Source organism: Zalophus californianus, chromosome 1 (genome assembly GCF_009762305.2).
Source record: "Zalophus californianus isolate mZalCal1 chromosome 1, mZalCal1.pri.v2, whole genome shotgun sequence".
NCBI classification, from domain to species: domain Eukaryota; kingdom Metazoa; phylum Chordata; class Mammalia; order Carnivora; family Otariidae; genus Zalophus; species Zalophus californianus.
In genome coordinates, this window is record NC_045595.1 from 143,801,464 (window position 1) to 143,827,106 (window position 25,643).

The window sequence follows — 25,643 nt, forward strand, 5'->3', positions numbered from 1 at the left end:
TTTGAACTGTGCAAGCCCAATTATGCAGATCTTTTTTTTTTTTTTTTTTTGGATAAATACAGTATGGTGCTGAAAATGTATTTTCTCTTCCTTATGATTCTTTTTTTTTTTTTAAAGATTTTATTTATTTATTTGACAGAGAGAGCACAAGCAGGCAGAGCGGCAGGCAGAGGGAGAGGGAGAAGCAGGCTCCCCGCTAAGCAGTGAGCCCGATGTGGGGCTCAATCCCAGGATCCTGGGATCAGGACCTGAGCTGAAGGCTGATGCCTAACCTACTGAGTCACCCAGGCGCTCCCCTTATGATTTTCTTAGTAACATTTTCTTTTCTCTAGCTTATTTTACTGTAAGAATATAGTATGTAATACATACAACATACAAAATATGTGTTAACTGACTGCTTACCGTTATCAGTAAGGCCAACACTAAGCTATCAGTAGTTAAGGGGTTTTTTTGTTTTTAAGATTTACTTACTTGAGGGGGGGAGAGAGCACGAGTGAAGCAGGGGAGCCCAACGTAGGGCTCGATCTCACAACCCTGAGATCATGACCTGAGCTGAATCAAGAGTCAGACAGCTTAACCAACTGAGCCACCCAGGCGCCCCAGTAGTTAAGTTTTTGAGGAGTCACAATTTATACACAGATTTGGGGCTGCGAAGGGAAGGGAGTGGTTAGCACTTCTAACACCTGTGTTGTTCAAGGGCCAACTGTAATTCCCGTCCACATACACATGTCATGTAGGCACATACACAGTACACCTTAATATTTAACCTAAGAGGAGACTCACTTCTTGGATCTATCTTTTCCCCAAGGTGTTTAAATTCTTCAATGTAATTGTGGAAAAGATCATCGTTCCTAAATCAATCTGAAAGCTGTCACTTTTTATCTTACAGCCTGTAGCACTGTTAAAGGACCACAGGGAAAGGCTAATGGTGAATGCTGACTTAAAAAAAAAAAAAAGGCAAAAACATATAGGTCTTGTCTGTCCAGATTGAAGGGCAATGAGACAGTGCACAGCAGGCTGAGTTAAGGAAAGTCACAGCCCAGTGTCTTCAAACTTAAGACACACACGCCTAAGTCCACTGTTTCCTACCTGTAGAAAGTGAGGCAAGCAATAAAATTAAAACTGATTTCATTGCAAACAGAATCACAATAGAAATCATTTAACATTAAGGTGCATATTTTTTTAAAAATCCTCATTTCCTCATTAAAAATGAGTACACTTGCTGTAATTTAGAAAAAATAAATTAAGTCATAAGAAACACTAGGGAATCCCCCTTCCACTATAATTAGAAACATCCTGTTCCTGTACCTCACCTACCCCAAATATCATACACATCAAATACACTATAGGCAAGCATAGGTTTGTTAGTTTACAAACACAAACATACCACATACATCCTCAAATACAATAAAATTCATTGGTAGAGAAAAGAAAAGGGGCTACAGGCATGCTAGAATGAGAAATGAACCAAGGGAGAGATGATGACAGTAAGAAGAGAAAGGCAAGCTCTGTGTCACAAGAAGGCGAAAAGGTAGAGCATCACAGGGCCTAGAATGAACACTCAGGTCTCGCCAAACATCTTGGCCGAAGTCCCCGAAGCAGGAGAACACTATAGTTATAGCAACTGGACCTTCTCATTTGCTCCCAAAAGGAATGGTTAAATAACCACGCATGTCCTTCAAAGATGGGGAAGATGCTACCACAGTCCAGCAGAGGGACCACAAAGAACTTTCAAAAAGATCTACAGCTAAAATTCTCCTGCTTCTGAGACCATTCCAAACTGTTCATTCTAGAATACCAATGCCAGTTTACTTTTAGGAAATGTTTTCATGGGTAGCATGTAAAATATAAAGCCATGCTTGTGGGAAAATGTTGCAATGATACTGCGGTTTTCTTAATAGTCTTCTTCCATACCAATCCTGAATGTAAAATAAAGACAATAATCAGAATTAGCGTTCTATCTAAATAAGTTCAAATAATATTCTAAGTGCCATAAAGACTACAGCTAATACTTGCTTTTCCCTGCAAAAGGAAAACATAATCAGGCACAAATCCTCAGGCAGGATTAAACTACATGATGACATGATCCTAGGTCCACATCTACCACTAAGTGGCCTCAGTTTACCAGACACAGTATACTAACAAATGCTTCTTAGTAAGATAATATGCAGCACAGATCTTCCTAAACAGGGGTAAAGCTTTATAGAAAACTCTTCTTGAAATCAGAAACCCTGAGTTTCAACTCCCAACTCTTGTCATTCATCAGATGCTTAACGACTTGGCAAGTCAACTGAATGTTGCTTCTTTATGTATAAAAGTGAAGTTAGAGGGGCGCCTGGGTGGCTCAGTCGTTAAGCATCTGCCTTTGGCTCAGGTCATGGTCCCAGGGTCCTGGGATCGAGCCCCACTTCCCTGCTCACCAGGAAGCCTGCTTCCTCCCTCTCCCATTCCCCCTGTGTTCCCTCTCTCACTGCATCTCTGTCAAATAAATAAAAAAAATCTTAAAAAAAAAAAAAAGTGAAGTTAGAAATACGTTAAGATTTGGAAGGATGCTAGAGGTGTTGTACAGTGTGCCTTGTAGATCACCAGATATTTTAGAAAAAGTTAACGAGAGATTTTCAGATAGGGCTCTTGACTTCCCAATCCAAATGTCTAAGACCTGGTGCCTAATCCACGGCCTCTAGCTTTGGAACTTTCAACCCAACTCAGTGGCCCTTGGGTCTATATGGTAAGGAAGGAAAAAAAAAGAAATAGGGTTTTTCTTCCCCCCAGAATTAATATAGATGGTTGGGAGCTGCAGCCTGAGAAGCTCCATGGGATTCTTGGAAGAAAAGAGCACAGAGCAGGCAGACATGGAATGAGAGTTTGTGGCAGAGCAGAATTACAGTGGCCACGGAAGTCCTTGACAAAGCAGGTTATTCCCACCTCTACTTTCTTTTTCACGTTCAACCTTGGCACTAGTGACATCTTGGACTCAAAATTCTTTGTGGTGAGGCTCCTGGATGGTTAAGCATCCAACTTTTGATTTCAGTTCGGGTCATGATCTCAGGAGTCTTGGGATCGAATCCCATGTCAGGCTCCACACTGAGCATGGAGCCTGCTTGGGATTTTCTCTCTCCCTCTACATCTGCCCCTCCCCCCACTCATGCACACTCTCTTGCTCTCTCTCCAAACAAAAAACAAACAAAATCTTTGTTGTGAGGGGTTTGTCCTGCTTACTATTGGAGGAAGTTTATTTAGCAGCATCCCTGGCCTCTACCTACACTACATGCCAGTAGCAACTGCTCCCCCCTCCAATTGTGACAACCAAGTATGTCTCCAGACACCAGCAAATGCGGGGGTGGGGAGGGGCAAACAGAACTGTCTCTGACTGAGAATCATAACCTTATGGTATATGACTAGCTGACTGGTTCTTGAAGGGTCACAAATATGAACAGTGAAACCACATTACACGTAGAAGTGTCAGAAGATGAAAGTGTATCATTCTGTGCTAAAACATTACAAGAACTCTTTTCTTTTTCTTAAAGATTTCATTTATCCATTCGACAGAGAGCACAAGCAGGGGGAACGGCAGAGGAAGAGGGAGAAGCAGGCCCCCCGCTGAGTAAGGAGCCCGACCTGGGGCTCGATCCCAGGATCCCAGCAGGATCATGACCTGAGCCGAAGGCAGATGCCCAACCAACTAAGCCACCCAGGTGCCCCTACAAGAACCCTTTTCTAAAGCCAGAAATTAAAAAAAAAAAAAATGTTTTCTTAATCATGACTACAGAAATTGAAGACTAAAATTCTTGTCTACTCCGTGATTCTCAGAACAAAGTGGCAAACACAGGGGATGTTGGAACTGCCTATGCTAAACCACTCTACCTTCACTCTCTCCTCTGAATACTTCAGAGGTAGGACTTACATGAGAGACACAAACTCTTAAAAATGAGGACAGATACTAACAAATTTCTAGAAAAACAGGGATTTAGAAAATGATAGAATTTTCTCCTATTTAATTTTGGTTGAAAAGTGAGGAGAAATTTCCAATTCAAATATTTTAAAGGAGGCTTATGATACCCACTTTTAACTAAATAGGGGTATAATGCCTCCTCAGAACCTGTATTTTCTGTTTAAAGATTTTTTTTTTTTTAAGTAATCTCTACACCTAACGTTGGGCTCAAACTCATAATCCCAAGATCAAGAGTCGGCAGCTATACTGATTGAGCCAGCCAGGTGCCCTTGCATTTCCTGTTTAGATCAACAGTTAGAGAACTCTTTGGAGATGCTGAAAACTCAATGTCAATGTTTCCCTTGGCCCGGGCCTTTGCCAGTACAAACATTTCATATGATGACTGACGATATGAGCCAGAATCTACACTTTGAAGTCATGTAGTGAGGTAACCCAAAGGGAAAAAACTTGGACACAGAGGAGATTTAGCTAAAGGACACAAGCCCCTGATACAGCTGTGGCAATATGACTACACTGCTTTGAGAAAAAGGAACTGAAGCTGAAGCCAGACTCATCCCATCACTACCACAAACTCTCATTCTTCATCATAAAGCAGCAGAAAAGGAAACAGCACTCCACGGGACCTCTTATAAAGAAAGCAATCTGTGACATTACTCTGGGCATCAAGCCTGCTGAATTACCAAAATAAAGCTCAGGAAGTTGCTACTTAGGTAAAAGAAGGCTAAAAATAAGTGAGAGGCCCAACTCAGAAATGCCAGGGAATCCTCTTGAACTCTGAAAGCTTTCCCTGCGCCTCAGGATGAACGGAAGATTTAGAACTTATATGTGTAAAAAAAGCGCATCACCTACCTACAAACAGCAATGGGTCAGATGATGAGGTGGGGAGACAATGTATTGTCAAGTTCTCTATATCCAAATGGGCTGGATCAGAGCTGATTCAATGGTACCAGTTTAAAAAAATAAGACCCACCTTATATGTTACCTTGTATGTTGTGTAAGTAACATACACGTGCTTCTACACATACTCTATAACATATATTAGTTATATACTATAGGACTGTATGTTATAGCATGTAACTATACTTCAACATCCAAACACCAGGAAATGGGTTTTATTCATCTGTTTCTCTTCTTACTATGGAGCTTGAATATCTTTCAAATAACACGTTACTAATGGATCCAGAAAATCAGAAGTCCTAAGCCGTGATTTCTATGAAGATATGCATGGTCTCTGAAAATTTTTCTGAAGAGAAACCTATGTTTGAAAAAGCCAAAAATCCACCCAAAAATTAAGGCACAGTAATTGCCGACAAGAGATCAGAAATAATTCCTCAAACTTTTGGCCTCTGAATTCTGACTCATGAACAATTCCCATTTCATAACTATGTTTACATGAATCCCATTTAGGTTCTAACGGGACTCATGAAAACCGTAAACACAGACACCAGAGGAAAATGGAAAACTCAACTCTCACCACTGAGAACAAGACCTTTATACACAGCGAAGATAAGGATTGGAATGGAAAAGAGACTTATGAAATTTCTGAAGTCCTGAAAAGCCTGTAACAAATGTTTGCCAAGAATTTTCTAGGACTCCTTACAGGGAATGAAATGCCAGGCACAGGGAAAAAGGTTGAGGCAACACACAACAGAACACCACCCTACATAAGGCAGAGCACACAACTAAAAGAGCCTAAATACACGTGAAGAATTGAGAGTAAGTGCTGATTTCCAACCTGTGGTGGCTGTGTGGTGGTGAAGCGATATTCTCCTTGTTTGTCTCGATTGAACACAACTTTCCAAAGGACCATGTCAAGGAAGAAGTTCTGAGAGATATTCCAGTGAGTTAAGAATTAAAAATGACTAAGTCATTCTTTATTAATATGCACATTTTAAAAGACTCATACAATGCTGCATCATTAGTGAAAAACATGACTTGGTTTTCATATAGACAATTTCAGTTAATATTTGAAAAGGATAAGGATAACAACAGAACTTTTTTTTTATAAGAAAACTTTTGTAACAAATGTCAGTCACCATAAAATTCTTGATAAAATGGGACCCCTAAAATTTCCACAAAATATGGCTTTTATTTAAATCCTTGGGTTTTTCCCATAATTAAAATAATGCTTATAATCTGAGTCTTTTTTCTTAACAATGAATTATTTTCATTGAGTTAACATAATATTAATTCTGTATCTATAAATGAGTATGACTTCATCAGAGTCCAATACAAATAACTCTTTTGATAGTAAGCAAGAATCATAAATTAAGAGATTATGAGAGGATTCCCTAAAAATTGTTTTTCTTTAAATTTTATTTTAAATAACATTTATGTGAATAGATGAACTTATACTATAGAAAAAGGAAAGCTTTTTAAAATTTAGTATCTTCGATGTGCTTTCTAGTGTCCATTAAATAGCAAAAATACTTTCCACTGGGCAACTTAGAAAGATATTATGTTAATATCCACGCTGCCTATGACCAAATTTAAATACCAAGTCATCTTTTAGAAAGATAACAAATTAAGCACAATTTCCAAGTCGAGAACTATTATCACCAAAGTATACACATTTTCCCACAAATTACCTAGTTTGAATTTAAAAGCCTGCCCTATGAAGAAACCCTTCACTTAAAAATCACAACTGTATCTCCTTCTTCCATTTCATATATTGCTACTGTAGGAGTGAATCATAATAGTTCTGAGAACAGACAAAATTTTTTTAATAAGCAGCAAATGAGAAGTCACTAGCTCCTTTTATAGAAGTCAACTTAAAGGCAATCCTAATAGGAGAATAACTATATAATATACAATGGATCAAAGAGGACTTCAGACCTCCAGAGCAAACTCACAAGTAAATACCCAAGGAGAAGTTCCAGTAATCAGTGCCATTAGGTTCACAGCGGTCATTATTTTATACTTTCAATAAACTGTTATTAAAATTTACTACATTTCATGGAGAAAGCCCCCTCCTTCCTTTCCTACCTTAAATGGGAGATTTTACTGTAAATCACAGGTCTCTGGTTGTACACACCCACCCTGACTTCATATCACTGGTTTACTAGTTTAGGGGCCACCTGAACACCCATCTTCTCCCCTTTCTACAGATCACTAATTTTTGCTATCTCACTGCTTATTTTCTCCTATCTATAAGAGTGCAGCTACATCATATCCCTTAATATGACAATTATCAGTTCATGAAAAAGGTCAGAAGACAGAGCTAAATCAATTTAACTAAAATGAGACTGAAGCTCTTTGTGGGCTTCCATAATGTTACCTGTCCTCTTCCCCCAGGACTAATAAATCACCAAGAATCCCACAGCAGCAACGTAGCCATTTGATTATCTGAAATGCTTACCTCCACCATGATAGATACAAGGGCATTGACAAGAACAATCATGAGCATAGTTACACGCCACTGATATGGTACACACACTATCTGTAAGACAAAAATTAAGTTAAAATTGTAGTATGCAGTTGATATTACAGCACTGTATCAAAATTTCAAAATTTACTGAATTCCTATTACATACCAAGCACCTTCACATACATTATCTACTCAATCCTTAACAATGCCACAAGGTATATCCACTTTCAAAGGATAAAACTCAAAAGTGTAACTCACGGTTAAAAGAACAGGGTAAAGTGACTGAGCTTAGAGTCAAATCCTATTTACTCAGACTGAAAAGCCAATGCTCTCTACTAGGTTCACGAATTTCTAACAATTTCCTATTTTTAAAATAAAATCCTGTCTTTAAACAATGAAGCAGATACTGATTAATGAAGTATCATTCAAAACACTATATATTGTTACAAAGACAAATTCATAAAAGAACTATACAAATCAATTTAACAAATACAGCCTAAGTTTTCACTTTAAAATCTGGTTAATTTCTAAGATCTAAAAAAAAAAGAAAAAGAAAAAATCCCATTCATGCATTCTCCTATTAGTCAACAAATATTTACTGAGTACCTAAAATACTGTGCTAGGTGTGGAGAAGTGATATGATCTAATATGTTTTAGAAAAACCACCTATGAGTCCAGCAAAAAAGATTTCAGGGGTGGAGACTGCTATAGTGATCAAGACAAGAAATGATGAAAGTCAAAACTAGTGATGGGGGCACAAAATAATAAATATTTATTTGGTCTCTGACACAGAGCTCTTAAAACTCTTGTAATTTCCTGAGTGATGGTGGCAACAGGAATGTCTAACCCAGAGCTTCTAAATCCCCCGGAATTTCCTGGGGATGTTTTTTATTCTAATGAGGCTACTCTTGGTGGACTCCTTGATAGCTTCAGGATGGGGGCTGGCCACCAGAAAAACTAAGCCATGATTAGAAGCTTGGAGCTTTCAGCCTCACTCTCCCATCCTCCATGGAAGGGAGAGGGGCTGGAGACTGAGTTAATAATTGACCATGACCATGATGAAGCCTCCATTAAAAAAAAAAAAAAAAATCCCTAAACTTCAGGGTTTAGAGAGCTTCTGGTTCGGCCAACACATCCATGTGCTGGGAGGGTAGAACATCCCATCTCCACAGGGACAGAAGCTCTTATGCTCAAGACCCTTCCAGACGTTGGACTATCTGCCTCTTCATCTGGCTGTACATCTGTACCTTTATTATAAACCACTAAACATAAGTGTTAACCTGAGTTTTACAGCAAATTATCAAACCTGAGAAGAGAGTTCTGGGAACCCTGATTTATAACTAATTAGTCAGAAGTACAAGGGATGACCTGGGACTTGCAACCGGTATCTGAAGTTGGGGAGCACTCTTGTCGGACAGAGCCCTTAACTTGGAGGGTCTGTGCTAATTCCAGGTAGCTGGTATAAGAACCAAACTGTAAGATACCCAGTTGGTTCCCAGAGTTGGAGAACTGGTTGGTGTGGGGCACACATTTGGTGTTAAAAGTATTGTGAGTAGAGGAAACAATAGCTTCCCTCTAGCTGGCAAATGGGATGGAGCAAAACTAAAATAGATTCAGAGTAAGGAAACGGAGAATCTAGCAACTGACTGACTATGCAAAGAAAAGAAGACAAGGACACATATACACACTTCTGACTTGGATAAATAGTGGTACCAAAAAAACAAAGACGAAAGCAGGGTTGAGGGAAAACATGATGATAAGCTTAGCTATCAAGATGCTGAATGAGAGAACTGATAGGTGAACCATGCATATAATATTCAGTATGTCAGTGGATATTCAGTTTTAAAGCTCAGTTGTGAGATCTAGGCCAACACAGAAGATACTATGGGTGAAGCCGGCACTATACATGAGCCGGCTTCACCCAAATACACAGAGTAACACGAGAGAGAAGAACAGAAATGTGTGGAACACTAACATTTAAGGAACAAGAGTCTGGAACCATCATGGAGAATAAGAACAAGGTGTCACAGAGGTAGGAAAAAATCAGAAGGGAGTACAGCATCACAAAATTGTAGAGAGAGTCTCAGGAATGATTGCCTGGCTAACCTGTCAAATCCTAGTCGTCAAGTAAGGTTGGAAAAAAACTAAAAGGACAAGTCCACTGGATTTAAGAAGAAAGTTGTTAATGGCCTTGACCAGGGCAATTTCATTACACTGGCAGGGGTAGAAGCCAAACTATTTGATGAGTATGTGAGACGTGAATCGAATGTTGCACTCTTTCAAGAAATAATTTGGCTGTGAAGCAGAAGAGGCAGGAGAGAAACAAAAATGGGTTGTATTCTGTTTTCTTCTTTTGCTTAAAGTGCTTATCTAAATCCCTCAATGGGGAAACAGACACTCATATACACACTGCGGGTTAAGACTATAAATGGTCAACCTCTTCAAAGTTCAATCAATAACACAGCTGCTTGTACCTGAGATAAACCAACCCTGAACATGGGAAAATACTAGAAACAATCTAATTATTTTCCAACAGAGAATGGAGAGATGAATGAAAGGATACTCCTATAATGGAATACTATATAGTGGTGAAAATGAAATGTATGTATCAACAAGGATACATCTTAAAAATAATGCTAATGGGAAAAAGCAAGTCACAGAAAAATACAAACAGTAAGATACCACTGTCATACAGGTCAAAAGCAAGCAAAACTATCTCTATGGCTTCATACAGCATGGTAAGTGTACACTGAAAAGCAAGACAATGAAGCAAAAAATTAGAATAGTGGTTCCCTCAGAGTGTTTGGAGAAAGGTATGCTATAGTGCCTTACTGGTATTGGTAATGTTGCCTTTTTTTTAGGTTGGATAATGAACTCCTGGGTGTTATTTTATTACTATTATGCTTAATAACTTAAATATGTGTGCATATTCTTCTATACAAAACAAGTATTTCATCATTCATAAAGCTTTTAATGAAAAGATGAACTCAGTGGACAGTGAAGAAGAGGCAGTAGGTACAGACTATTCCAAGAAGTAGGTTGAGAAGGGACAGATCAAGTAACAGGGTCAAAGTTTTTTATTTCTAAAGACCAAGGAACATTTGTTTGTAGACAAGGAAATGAAACCAGAAGCAAAGACTGAAGAAACAGGAAAGAAACATAAAATACCAGGAGACTCAATAAAAGCTGCTGTTTATGTTTTTTATTCTTTTTAGGGTATATTTGGGTTAATATAACTGCATCTTAGAAAATTCAGAAAGAAGAGATCCTGGGGAAAAAGACCTTGACAGCTGAATCTCTGTCCCCAGTACTATGAGAGCAAAGGAGGGGGTAGATCATAAGCCCTAGCAAACTTCCAGAAGTCCCATTTGGCTGTGTAAGTATCACATAATACTAACGTGTCATTTTTCTATTACTGTCTTACTACTGCTATCCTACTTATTATCACCCTCAGACAACCAGTAGTAATTGATGTGCTGAACCCTTACCTGAAGAACCTGGTCAATAGAGGCAACTGGATGCAACATGATGAGTAATATGAAAACATACAAAATAATCACAGACACAACAAAAAAATCTGAAAAAGAAAGTAAAACAATTAAATTAGAAGTTCCTTTAAATAAAAATGCATATAATACAACTGGCATACTGGCAATCTTAAATTTGGCTTTGAATCTATCTGTTTAGGTTGGTGAAGTATATAAAGTCTGTGTTTTATGTTATTTCCTAGAGTACGGTACATTATTTAGGCCCAAAGAATTCATTTATGTGGTATAGAAATAATCAGCATTTATAAAAATGAGACAGACCTTTATGGACACTTATTTCTATTTTTCCCAGATAGACAGCTACTTTATAAGATAATCAAACCCATATATAATTCAAAGACAGGAGACTAGACTATGTAGAGCAAAATGAGATTATCATTTAAAACATGTATGCTCTAATTACTGCTGACTATAAAAGTACTGAATAACATTTTTTCCCAGTATTTGGTATGTTATAATCCTAAATAGAAGCATTCTAATTTGATTATATTTCTGTTAAGTGAATCCCACTTTCTCAATGACTTCCTCTGTAAAAATATTTCCACAGAAAATGTTAGCTAAAACCCAGAAACTGAGCTGATTTACCATTTTAAACATGGACTAACCCGCGTGCTCCAGTAGCTAGGAATGGTAAATTCAATCCAGCAGTACTTTGCATTACTTTCCTAACTCAAAAATAAAACTCCCCGCTCATGGCCATCTTGTTAACTGTGTACATACATGCATACATTTGCACTTATACAAGCATACTCTTATATAATGAGCCTTAAGGCTCAGACACTTCCCCATTATAATATCCCCCAATTTTTTTCCCTTTTTTCTTTGGCCTGGACATTTATTTACAAGTTCTTATTTGAGGTCATCTTGAAACTTAAATTTTACTAAAAGCATGTAAAACCAAAATTTTATCATAAAGCCTTCAAATTGGGTAAAGAAGTTAATATCCTATTTTATGGACTGTAAAAGAGGGATCTCATAGTATTTTTAAATGTAAGAGTCGAGTCATTTATAAATATAAACACTGTTAGTATGTCAGTTCAAAACCATAGGCCAATATTTATTGTCCTGTAAAAATAACATAATAATATATACTGCTTTATATACTTAATATACATATTTATTGTTCTAACAACTTAGGCTGGAAGTTATATTAACATTCATGCCAAAGGGGGGAAACTTTTATTATGAGTCATGACCAACAGGATGAAAAATTTGGGACCCATGTTAGATTTTTAAAAACTTGTTCTTCTTAAGACTTTTATTTTTTAAACCACACTACTAAAATGTAAACAGGAAATATAATATTCTGTTCAATAAATGTAGCAACCAAAGCAATATGTAAGTTAATTCAAATAGTTATTGTGGTCAGTTAAAGAAAAAGTGTTTAGAAAGTGCTAGTTGGAAGTACAGAAACACACAAAAGACAAAATCAGAAAAAGGACAAGAAGAAATGGTCAGAATACAAAAGCCAGAAAATACAAATGCCAGAATACAAATAGAGAGACATGGAGACAGAAAAAGTTATTTCAAAATAGTAATAGCCCATATTGAATGTTTTCCAAATCTTACTGCATTTTTACAGCTATAAGCAAAACAGATTTGCAATCTAGTTCCTGACATGTTGCCAGAAAACATTTTTTTACTCAGGCTCACAAACTTCTTACATGGACCTCAACAGTGTTTCTCAAATTTTCCCATCTTTCTCCTAGAGCCACTTCCTTTGATCACACCTCCAAAAACCTGCCAAGATTTCCACGTAAGGCAGAAAAGTAATTAAATAAGTAATTAAACCTCTCCTTTGTTTAGCCAGGGGAGAAAAAGAGGAGCTATTCAAAGGAGTCTGACAGGGACTGTGCATGGCTGGCAGATGTATATACCCACTGAAATGAAAAGATCAGTAGAGAAACGAAGAATGGGAAAAACAGGTATTCATTTTCGAAAGCTATGGAGTTTCTAGTAGACTGTGCTCTCCGCTCCTAGACTGTCCTAGCAATGCTACTGAAGTATAAGTAATACTCTCCACCAGAAGACAGCAATCAAAACAAATTCTGTGTTGGTGGTGATTGGAGACCAGGGGAGAATGTTCCTGAAGTTAAAAATGTATATTCTACCACAAAGCTATGTGAACATGAACAAGTCCTTAGGAGTCAAGGTATTTTAACTAATAAGATGGGGATATGATGAGGATACCATACGAACTTGGTCCTTAAAATGCAAAGTATTGGTAAATTCAAGTTATTATTAAATATGTCCCAGCTTATGGTATCACAGATTTGTTAATGATACCAGATAGTTTTGATGGAATATGGCATCAAAACCAGGCACCAGAAAGGATTTCCTTTATATTCCCCTTAGTATGTGACTCAAAAATAAAACCTTACATAGGCTAAATAAACCTACAATACTCGTTCATGATTTTGATATATACTTCTCTTGCTGTTTCTTCCTCAAAAATATGAACTGGGGTCTTCTGACCTGTAACCACAAGTTTCAAATCTTTGTATTCCTAACCCAACTTCCTAACTCAGTTTATCTTTGAAAGGCCACCTTATCCTGTAGGGCCTCTAGGTTATCTGTTCCAACCAATTCAGGCATGGCAGGGGAACACGAAAAAATGCATAGACCCTGTAGATGAGGAGATACTGGCAGTTCAGTAGTGGTATCTTCACAGACGGATAAAGGACTTGGATGTCACACGCACGAAGTTATAGGAGGCAAGTAAGAAAGTGTAGCAAAAACCAAAGCCAAATCCCAAGAGATCACATCTAGTTAAATGACAGTGTAAGAACTGAGTCCATATCATCATGGCCCTTGAAATGATAGCATGGTCAAAGAAGAAAATATAACTGGACTAAAAGCTAAAGCTGAAAGTGGGTCACCGCACACTGAAATTCAGTTTGATTCAGAATCCAACCAGTAGAAGAGAACAAAAACATTCTGACGAGAATGCCTGAAATGCCTAAGAATGAGATTAATTTTTAAAGACAATAATCTCAATATAGGTTTAATACATTTCACTGTTTAGATACAGAGAACAGCAACCAGCAAGTCCTAACAAAGAACTGCTGTCAATTCTAAAGGAGAAAATGAAAAGCTATTTGTCAGCTCTAGTAACCTTAACCTTTCCCCATTCATTCCCAGCTTTATTTATACTTTATACTGTATATTACTTTATACAGTTAGACTTTATTTCTGTCACTTTTTTTTTCTACCTTTCTTTATTCATCAGTTACTCCAAGATTAAGGGGCTCCAATGACAGACCAAGAGACAAGATATGAAAATTAGCAAAATACGTTTATGTTGTGTTTAGTGTTCCTATTTTATTTTTCAGGAGGCATGTTTTAAGACAGCGTGCACTTCTGTTTATCCGACAACAAACACACACAAGCTGCTTAGATGCAGGACAAAGGTTTTGTGGCTATATATTCACTAAAACAATTTTTTATACTACGTTTTAAAAAAAATAGTCCAGTGATCACTCAGTTTATTATTTATTCAAATTTCAATTTGAAATTATATGCAAATACAAAGTATCTTAATACAAAATTAAATGGGAGTACAAAGCCTTTAATATTTTTTGAAGTTTTCCAAATAATACCAAATATACATTTTAAAAACAGGCAATTAATAATCTTTTTTTAACTGGAGAAGCATGGATAGGGTAGATTTACTTAGATCTCTAAAATTAACTTTACTGACACGGCTGTCTTGCTTATCAAACAGTCTGAACACCAGTTTTCTTATATAAAGAAAGCATTATTCTCTGACAGATGTTTTAGCTACCCTTGGGCATGCTAAATATTTTCTTGAAATTTAAAAATATGGAACTAAAACTAAAACATGTACGTCAACTTTAATTAACTTTAGTTATGAAGTACTCTTAGAAGAAGTGACTGACCTTCTATGGAAGGCTTTTTGTCCCAAAGCATGCTTCCAATATGGCTCTCAGTAATACAGTTTCTACTTGTTAGCTAATACCAGGTTTTTGGTTTTGTTTTGTTTTTTTCCCAACATCTATTTTTTTGGAGGGGGAGGGAAAGAGGGAGAGAAAGAATCCTAAGCACACTCCACGCTCCGCGGAGACTGATGTGGGGCTCGATCCCATGACCCTGAGATCACAACCCAAGTTGAAACCAAGAGTCAGAGGCTCAACCAACTGCACCACCCAGGCTCCCCAATATGAGGTTTTTTTAAAAAAGAAAACAGGAAAAACAGATTTCAATATTACTGATACTTGTACAGTCTTACCTGTCCAAAATAGAAAGTAATAAAATGTGACCTACAAACCAGGTAGTGTAGAATAAATAAATGTGAAAATGCTTTGTAAACTCAACTACTATTCATTCTAAGATACCGCAAAAATCGAAAGTTCTTTATGAAAATAATTAAGTTATCCCACATATTAATTAGTATATTCTCAATTTTTTAAAAATTAGCAATTTATATATAGTAACTGATTTTTCCCGTAAACCCTAATTTTGATCAATCAAGATGCTATCTCCTACTGCCATAGTTCGATGAGTCAAGACTCCATTCAACTGACCCTTTCAGCAGTGGATGCAAAGGTGACACACAAGAATTCCAGGTGAATAATGTCTGTACCAGTGTCAAAAATGATGAAAAAGACAGCTGGTACTGTGCAGACCACCCAGAAGCAAAGTATAATACCCACTGTTCCAACTGAAGAACCTCTGTTCCTATTTCTAATTCTAACTCTGTCTGCAATGGGCTGTAAAAATAAAAGCTGGAGCCAGAAGCAATAGGATGTGAAAACCAAGAATGTTTAGAACTGGTGGCTTCAATTTTCAACTTTAGAGTGGCAGCAACCATGAGAACAAAACAAGACTGTAAACATCTAAATCACTAGGTTCATTCTATTTGTGAAGACTTATTTCACTTTGAAAGAACAGTTTTAACTCTACTCTTCTTACATTATTTTTAAAGAAAGGAAGCAGGATAAAAATCACAAATGCCAAACTTACAATTCTTGTAGCAAGGCTGCCTGAAGGGTTTTCCTTTTGAAAAGGCAATTGCCACTATGAGGTACTGAAAACTGGAGATAAAAAACACTGTGGTATTTTCATAATTTTGTATATTATGTGTATCAAGATTGGTTTCATTGTACAAATGTGAAGAATTCCAATATAGGCTTCTTGTTGTATTACAAGCACTAGAACACAAAACATTTTTACATTACTAAATACAATACTCATTTCCCAAAAGAAACCAATTTTACCTTAACTGTCTTGAATCACTTTCATTAACAGAAATAAGGTTTTTACAGGAAAAGATCCAACAATATCAAGGTAAAATATATAGAACAGCCAATAGAGTGTTGAGGGTCTCTTCTCCTTAGTCACATTCCAATCAGTTAAAAAAACTAGAAGAAACTTCATATTTAACAAGCCCCTCTTACTTTTTAAACTTGGGGATGAAAGTAGAGGCGCCTGGGTGGCTCAGTCATTAAGTGTCTGCCTTCAGCTCAGGTCATGATCCCAAGGTCCTGGGATCAAGCCCCGCATCGGGATCCCTGCTCAGCAGGAAACATGCTTCCCCCTCTCCCACTCCCCCTGCTTTGTGTTCCATCTCTCGCTGTCTCTTTGTCAAATAAATAAAATCTTAAAAAAAAAAAAAAAAACTAATATAACACTGTATGTTGACTATACGGGAATTAAAATTAAAAAAAAAAAAGAAACCAAATTTTGGGAGTAATTTTAACATAGTAAATGTTCACAGACCTTAGGTTTGACCTTAGCTCTACCACCTTTTAGCTTAACTGAGGAAATATTAAATTTGAGCCCCATTTCCTGGCGTGTAAGGGTGGATACCACCTGCACCATCACAGGGTTTCTGTGGGGAATGAGCAAGACGACTCATGGAAATGCCTAGCAAAGCACTTAGCACTGAGATGACTCTCAGTATTCTCTGGCTGTGGTGCTCTCTCAGCTCTACTTCCAGGTGGGCAGGACTGTCAAACATATATCACACCCATTACTAAAACATTAACTACATAAGCACAGGCAAGTACTAACAAAATGTTAATCTGCTACAAATGAATTCTGGAAAGCTTCTCCAGAACAATTCCATCTATTCTTTGCATGTGCAGTGTTTATATGTACATATAGGCAAACATTAATGTTAAATTTCTCAAAGTTTCCTAAAACTTTTCAAGACAACTTTTGCTCCCTTCATCAAGCAAACTATAAATTAATGTTTGCATCTAAAAGTATAATTCTACAAAATTACCTCAGTGAATAGCTTACATGTTTTTTGCGGTTTGTTGGTGGTGGTTTTTTTTTTTAATTTAAGTAGGCTCCACACCCAACGTGGAGCCCACTGTGGGGCTTCAATTTGCATTGCGACCCTGGTATCAAGACCTAAGCTGAGATCAAGAGTCAGTTGCTTAACTGACTGAGCCACCCAGGCACCCCGGGTTACATGTTTAATTAATTAAACTAATGTCATCATAATTTGTGACTGATAGCACACTCTACCCATAAATAAGAGAAGTACTTAGTGCTTTTTTACAAGTTTTTTTAGGTTTTAAAATGTTATTTCCTAAATTTGGGGTAGAAAATTTAGACACACAAACATTCTGGGTTTAGAAGAGACTATTGATTAATTTCAACTTTCTCGTTTTACAGATAAAGAAAGCAAGGCTCAGTAGCTAATTAAGAAACTGGTCCGATATCATTACTACCTTGGTAATGATTATGAGGACCTTGCCTAACCATCTTTTCTAAAAATAAAAGGAGTTACCATGATATAAAGTCAAATATAGGCCAAATAATTTTAATTGTTTAATCAAGCTGCCTGCAAACTTTTATATAAATTCTAAAACTTATTTTTACTATGTATATATGTTACACACATTTCACAAAGATTTTTTAAATGTATTGACCAACTTACTCTGACTGTGGCTGCCATACTTCATACCAAGGTTGCTGCTTGACCCAAAAAAAACCCAAAGATTGAAATCCAATGCAGATGATGATCTGAGACAAAACGGAGAAGAGAAGGGCCCCAGATATAAGACCTGAAGGTGGTCTTTGTGCCACGAGTTCCTTCCAGGCAGGATTTAAACTCACTATATTGAGGAGAAAAAGAGAAGTTTTTATCTGAATTAGTTGCTATAAAATACATAATGAGATTCCTTTAGGAACTTAAATTCATTTTTGTCTAACAAATCTTTAATACGAAAAATGTCCAAAACGCAAGCCAGATGCCATACATCTTTAAGTCATCTGTAAAAGTAAACAATTTAGGCTTTTTCAAAAGTGCCCAAGTACTTTTGCATTAGCCTGCTGAATTTCAGAGAAATACAAGTAAAAAGAATACTAAACATAAACATATAAACTATAACATTAATTACCATCCTTATATGTTTAACTAAGTTGTCAGATTCTTTAATTGAAAAGCTATTGTAAAAATACATATTTCTCCCTCTTATGAAGACAGTAACACACACACAAAAAGAAGACATTAACAAAGGTTGAAAGCTATATAAACAGTAACCAAAAAAGGCCTTGATCACTTATTAAGGTGATATCCACACCAAGTTTCTCTACTATAACATTTCTGCTTTTCTCTTTGTAATTAATTTGTAAAAAGATATGTAAAAAACCTGTTCTTCATTAAACTTTCACTTGCTAGTTTTAATATCCCCCAATGACTGTCTAACTCACTGGTTCTCAACCAACATGATTTTGCCCCGTAGAGAGTATCTGGCAATGTCTGGAGATATTTTTGGTTGTCAAAACAGGGAGTGTTACTGGCATCTAGCAGGCAGAGACCAAAGATCCTGATAAGCATCCTCTAGTGCACAGAAAAGAAGTATCTGGCTTAAAAGGTCAATCAGATCAGAGTCTTTCCATGGTCTGTATCCATCACTCCTTCTATATTTATTAGTTTGCACTTTAAGGAAGAGCTTTCTCTTCTCTCCCTACTTATTTCTAATATGGACTTGTGAATTTTTATTTGATTAAACGGGTCATATCCCATTACATCATTATTTATTTTAATATAATCACCAAGACCAAAATAAACCAGTATCTTCTGTCTCCTCATATGCGCTACCTAGGACATGGTATCACTTCTGCCATATTCCTGCCAAGAATTCACAGCCTGAGTCTAATGAGACTACATCAGACCAGACAAATTCATGTAACTGGTTTCTCTTCTTTCATAAATGTCAACATCAAGATGCCCCCCAAAGAGGCTGATGTAATATTCTGGATTTCAAAAGACTAAAGTGGGATGCCTGGGTGGCTCAGTTGGTTAGGCATCTGCCTTCAGCTGAGGTCATGATCCCAGGATCCTGGGACGGAGCCCTGCATTGGGCTCTCTGCTCAGTGGGAGAAAAAGATGAAGAAAGAACAGTAAAACAACTAGGGCAAATAAAAACAACTAGTAGTACAAGAATGCACTTACAGGGAATCTGAAGAAGTATGCACTGTGTTATAATTATTGATATAAATTTACCAAAGTTTAATGAGTTACATCAGAATTTCATATGCTTTTAAATCAATAATAAAAGCGATTTACTCACTTGTAAATACCACTACCAAAATGATTGCCAGATCAATGAAGAGAAACTGGAAGTCTCCTAGGTTACTTAAGATCTACAGAAGTAATTTTTAAAACATAATTAGTTTTCAGAAATTGTTTTTGTATCTTTTCCCCTGGTTATGGATTTTTCCTCCTTGGTTTTGGTCTCCCCACTCCACCCCCCCACCAATAATGACAACTTTAAAGTGACATTTGGACTTGCTTAAAAATTAAAATACATTTGCCTTTGATATTTAGTGAAATATATATTTGCAAAGATACAACTGATTAATATAAAAGGCATCTCCTAAAAATTCATTCAATAAAAATCTTTTAATTTTTTTCACAAAAAGAAAACACAAGCTTTTACTCATAATTTTCAACACTCTTGGAAATTAGTATCTCAAAGCTTCCTAACACCATCCTTTCCTGATCCTTTCTACAAATGGTAGAAAAGGGATAGTTTCATAAAAACTCCCTGGGATGTCACTACTGTTTTGAGAAAATTCTAAAGTGAGATCACTTCAATTATAAAATCTGATGGAGTACCCATGGACCCACTGTTTACACTTACTCTCTAAATGCATAAAGTCCTACAACCTACTGCTGAAACATCTTTCTCGTTCTGGCTTTTTTCTGTAAATGTATAGCAGAGTTACCTACAAATGTGAAATATGTCACAGCTTGACATTTTGAGAGTTCTAAGAAAGATGCCCAATTTGCACTAAAGGCAAAAAAGAGAATACAATCATCTTTTATTCACAAGGCTTTAGCCACAGTTGTCAGCCTCAAAGAAAAATGCTATTCCAGATTAATAAGATTTTCAATCTGCTACTCAAAATATAATAAAGGAAAATTTATAGAAGCTAGTTACATAAGTTCCATAATTAGTGGATGCATACATACTCAATTTTTTGGTTTAAATGCCTTAACAAAAGCACCATCTCTATAAGTAATGTCGGTACTTACGGAATATAACAGAGTAACACTGAAGTACTGTATAATGCTGTACAAAGCCATAAATTTAAACACACAAAAAGAAGTCATTAAAGCAGCACGGCCTTCCCTGTGAAAACAAATGTTGGCATGTATTCAGCATTTTCAACTCCTCTTCCAAATCACAATTATATCTTGACAGATGAACATCAACATTCAACAGCTATGACAAAGCACTTTTCTACCAAAAGAACTAAACCAAAGCAGAACTAAAAGAGATGAAGAGAGCAACCTGTTGCTAATGAAGTTAGAGATCGAATATACTATCATTACAACAAATTCATACTGATTTCTATAATTTTTTTCTATGTTAATAGAGCACGCCATGAAGAGATAATAGGAACACTTTCAATCTGTGCTACCTGATAAGGTTTGGCACACAGGAAATACTAGGAGTTTTGGAGGTAAAGGGAGATGCCACCGAAGCCTCGAGCTCTGATAACGAAATGCCTCCATGTGCCCTCTTCAAAGCCTAATGGTTTGAAGAAGAAAAGAGATTAAGTTTTGTAAATGTGACTTAGGCAAAGAAAGAACTATAAATCACAAAAACCATACTTACACCACAATCATTTGCACCATCACCGCACATGCCAACGAAGTAACTGAGAAACAAAAATTACATTAAGATTTTGATTACTTTTTAAAAACAAACATTTAACTTAAGATTTCTCCAATATGTTATTATGAAGAGCTAACAGACTGAGACCTGCCCACTGGAACTAATGAATCTTTTTATCACAAGGACCACAGGCGTGTTGCTCTGCAAACAGCACCAGCTTGCAAGTCAAATGACCTAGGTTATTGTCCCATTTCTGTCACAAGCTGGGCATGTCAGTTTTTCATCTGGTATTTCAATTTCCTAATCTTTAGAGCAAAGGTCCTGGGCCTGTACAGTCTTTAATACAAAAACTATGAAGTCACCTCTACAAGCTGAGTAAATGAACTCTATCTTACAGATATTATGGAAGAGGAATTGTGGATATTGTACTTTAGCTAAATAAATGAGCACATGAGCCTCTTTTAAACAGGCACTTTAGAGTTCTCACCTATCTGATAGGTGGCAATTCTATATACATGAAATATTAGTACCTTTCTGGTTTTGAAAATGAAATTAAAATCCATAAAAATAAAAAAAACAATACTTACTCCACATTTTGCAATGCTTCTATTAATTGTGTCTTCTGATCAGGTGCCATACGAGCAAACACAGTGCCATGCAACATCAACTGGAAAAAATATGAATTTAAAATATTGTTCGCAATATATTCATGTGAACATACACATACATAAGCCCAAGTCACTAACCTTAGGAGCAAGGTCTTGAAAATGTTCTAATATCACTGAAAATGATTTTCCATTCATTGCAAAATGGTAACGAGTCACCTGAAGATCCTCTAAGCTATCATGAACCAGTTTAATTGGAATAGCCTGTGTATGAGACATTCAAAACAATATTTAGGAAGCCAGAACAAGTGATACAATCCTATTTTAAATATATTTGATCTGGGGCGCCTGGGTGGCCTAGTTGGCTAAGCATCTGCCTTCGGCTCAGGTCATAATCCCAGGGTCCTAGGATCAAGCCCCATATCCAGCTCCCTGCTCAGCAGGAGAACCTGCTTCTCTCTCTCCCTCTGCCTGCTATTCCCCCTGCTTGTACTCTCTCTGTCAAATAAATAAATAAAATATTTAAATATATATATATATATGTATTTGATCTAAAACTAAATGCTTTCATTTGATATTTTACATGAAACAATGAAAGTTTAACATTTATTAAAAGTAAAAGGAATTCAGTTTTAAGGTAATCTACCTATAGTCGTTATTTAAAAAAAAAAAAGGCTAAATATCAGCTTCGGTTTGAAATAATGCATGGACTAAATACTATGGACCATCTGCATCCTTTATCATTACTTTCAAAATAGGATAGAGGCACCTGGGTGGCTCAGTCTGTTAAGCGGCCACTCTTAGTTTCGGCTCAGGTCGTGATCTCATGGGTTGTGGGATCAAACCCTGCATCAGGTTCCTAGCTCAGCAGGGAGTCTGCTTGGGGATTCTCTCCCTCTGCCCCTCCCCCCATTCTCGCACACTCTCTCTCCTCTCTCAAATAAATAAATCTTTTTAAACAATTAAAATAGAATAAATATCTGGGATTCTCATACTTTAAAATGGTTCTTTTCAGCTTTGACTAAATATCACAATTTGAGGTACCTGGGTCTTACCTAGTCCTAATGAATCAATCTCTGAGGCGATGACCCAGGCATCTGTTTTCATTTATTTTCTGTTGTGTTGTGCTATTTAATGCATCCACCACCTTTTATTTTTTCAGACTAAATTCAAATAAGCAAGCTTCAAAAGGGAAAATTGTTCTTGACATTACCTCTGAGTCAATTGCTGATGAATTACTGCACTGTGTTAGGGTGTCTGCATAATGCCAATTTATCTTGGCAACTTTCCCATCCTTCGGAGGTAATGCTTCAGCAATAATAACTTTATCCTGAGGTAGTATCATTCCACAGTCTCTGGCCACAGAAACAGCAGTCAACATATTGTCACCTAATTTTCAAAATATTGAAAATACATTACAATTAAAATGGAAACATAAATGTATTCAACAATTAATACTTATCAAGAATATCTATTACCCCATGACTGGGCTTGGCAAAATGAAGATAATGCACAGTATTGCTCTTGTATCTTAAAAGTAACAAAAATCAAAACATACTTTTCAAAGGAAGCCTCAAATAATTCAAGCACACATATGCTGAACAGTCAGACCCTTCTCAACTGTAATTTTTAAAGCCAGATACATTGTGAATCTCTTTCAGTTATGCACTAGTAATACCCATCGACACCTGGCACAGTGCTACATACACACAAAATAGGTGCTCAAAAAATATTTGTTGAAATAACTTAGAAGTGACTGGTGATCTGTACAAGAATACCTAATATCACAGGAAAAAAGGACCGGATTACAAAAGCAAAACGATAAGCAAGGTAACAATAATACAATCTTTACAAGATATGAAGAGAAAACAGACATCCTCTCAGTCACGAGGAGGAGAGAAATGAAAAGAAGCCCTGTAAGGACAGGATCAAGAAAATATAAACATATGTGAGAGGCAGGCAAAGGTCTGGGAAGTCCACCACTGCCAGAACTGAAGGGCAATAGGATTTCTTCCCCCAATTCCCACACACTATTTCCAGCAGTGTCATCCTGTGACCAGACAGACCCCCATGGGACACAGGCCACAGTCTGTCATGGCAGGGAAAGAGAGGGAAGAGACAGAGATGGAAAGTGCTTCGAAAGAGGAATCATTAGAACCAAGGAATTGCTGGGATGCTAATACATTTCTTTACTTGAGCTACATAGTGGTTAAGTATGCTATTAGATGGATCTCAGAGTCTGAAACAAAAAAAATGTCAATTGCCTTTTCCATGTAAGTCTTAGTGAACACAGAAGAGCCATAAAATGATTATCTTAATTCTGATTATTTACTAAGAAAAAAATACTTAGAGCTGCCATAATTTCACACTAAGGAATGGGAATTATCTAATATCAACAATAACACCAGGAGAATCATTTGGGTATAGTCGTCAGAAATCAAAAACCAATCAAACAATGGCTATTTTCACTAGTATGCATTCAGGCAATGATAATAAACATACTCTTACACATAAAAGTGTAATTCTAACAAATATCTATTAATCATTTTCCATGCATCTGGCACAGTTCTAAAAATTGCAGAAGACCCCAAAATGAACAAAACATTCTCTTAACCCTCTAGAATCTTATGCTTTAGTAGAGAAAACAAATCTACAAATAGCTTACACAAAATAACTGCTATAAAAAATGTATGATTAAAGAGGGGCAACAAAAAGGAGCAAAATCTAAATTTTTAGAATATGCTCTTCACCATTTTACTGTTTCTATAAACAGAATTTGCTAGACCTTAAGAGAGTATTGCAAAGTTATCTTATACCTTTAAAAAACTTTTTGAGTTGAAATGGGGCAAGGTAGGAAGGAGCCACTATATGCTTTTACAACTAACTGATCATTCCACAATATCCTATAACCTGAACTCTTTTAAGAGTCACATTCAATTTTTCCTGTGTCCTTTTATAAAGTCTAACCTGTGACCATGACAGTGCGAATGTTGGCTTTATGCAAATCTTCAAGTACCGCAGGGGTTTCTTGCTTTAATTTGTTCTGCATTACAATTAATCCCATAAAATCCATGTTGTTTTCAATGACATCTCTGCAGAAAAAGATATTTTAACACATAATGGTTTAGTCCAGAGAACAGATACGATTCTCTTTATATTAATAAAGCCATTACAAATTGAAACATTTTATATGCTGAATAAGCCATAAATGTGTGTGTTCAATAACTCAAAAAATTTATATCTGGAAAAATAATTCCCAAGAGGTATATTTTGAAATAAAATTTTACCCTCTGAAATGTGAGAAATAAGGATAATTTGGAAATGTTATTTTTGTAAAACACTAAACACCTGTAGTACTAAAGAATGTTCATCTTGTATTCTACCCACAAAATGAATAAGCATAAATGAATCTATGCTTTAATATCCCCCCATACAATATACCCTAATATAAATGTTAAGAGAAAAGGGAAAAACTTGACAATAAGCACATTCAATACAGTTATACTGGATTATCAAGCCTTCGATGAATTTTAGAAGACTCGATCAAATTTTTTTTAAAGATGTTATTTATTTATTTGAGAGAGACAGAGAGTGAGATAGCACAGGAAGGGGGAGGGTCAGAGGGAGAAGCAGACTCTCTGCTGAGTGGGGAGCCCAATATGGGGCTCAATCCTGGGACTCCAGCATCATGACCTGAGCCAAAGGCAGATGCTTAACTGATGAGCCACCCAGGCGTCCCTAGACTCTTGATCAAATTCTTGATCCTGGAAGTGTGATACAAAAACTATTTAGCAGTCTGACAATGAGATCTACATGGGTCCCAGAGATGGGGCTCTTACAGTATTTACTAATATTGGGGTACCTGGGTGGCTCAGTCATTAAGCATCTGCCTTCAGCTCAGGTCATGATCCCAGAGTCCTGGGATGGGTCCCCGCCCAGCAAGGAGCCTGCTTCTCCCTCACCCTCTGCCTGCCGATCCTCCTATTTATGTTCACTCTCTGTCAAATAAATAAATAAAATCTTTAAAAAACAAATTTCCGGACACCTGGGTGGCTCAGTTGGTTAAGC

General features: G+C 36.7%; 1 protein-coding gene across 7 annotated transcripts in view; it reads right to left on the reverse strand.

Moving 5' to 3' along the window:
- The window catches only part of ATP13A3 (ATPase 13A3), a 95,007-nt gene that overhangs the window by 4,979 nt on the left and 64,385 nt on the right, over positions 1-25,643 (reverse strand). For 5 of the 7 annotated variants that reach the window (XM_027587789.2, XM_035724970.1, XM_027587790.2 and 2 more), the window contains 13 exons: positions 24,543-24,667; positions 22,789-22,964; positions 21,717-21,839; positions 21,558-21,637; positions 20,971-21,013; positions 20,774-20,883; positions 20,385-20,481; positions 19,417-19,489; positions 17,778-17,955; positions 15,851-16,038; positions 10,808-10,896; positions 7,311-7,391; positions 5,688-5,777 (listed from right to left, as the gene is read on the reverse strand). In XM_027587789.2, the coding sequence (XP_027443590.1) occupies positions 5,688-5,777; positions 7,311-7,391; positions 10,808-10,896; positions 15,851-16,038; positions 17,778-17,955; positions 19,417-19,489; positions 20,385-20,481; positions 20,774-20,883; positions 20,971-21,013; positions 21,558-21,637; positions 21,717-21,839; positions 22,789-22,964; positions 24,543-24,667 (1,453 nt within the window). The remainder of the gene's footprint in view (positions 1-5,687; positions 5,778-7,310; positions 7,392-10,807; positions 10,897-15,850; positions 16,039-17,777; positions 17,956-19,416; positions 19,490-20,384; positions 20,482-20,773; positions 20,884-20,970; positions 21,014-21,557; positions 21,638-21,716; positions 21,840-22,788; positions 22,965-24,542; positions 24,668-25,643) is intronic. The other 2 variants (XM_027587792.2, XM_027587791.2) reach the window with 1 other exon arrangement.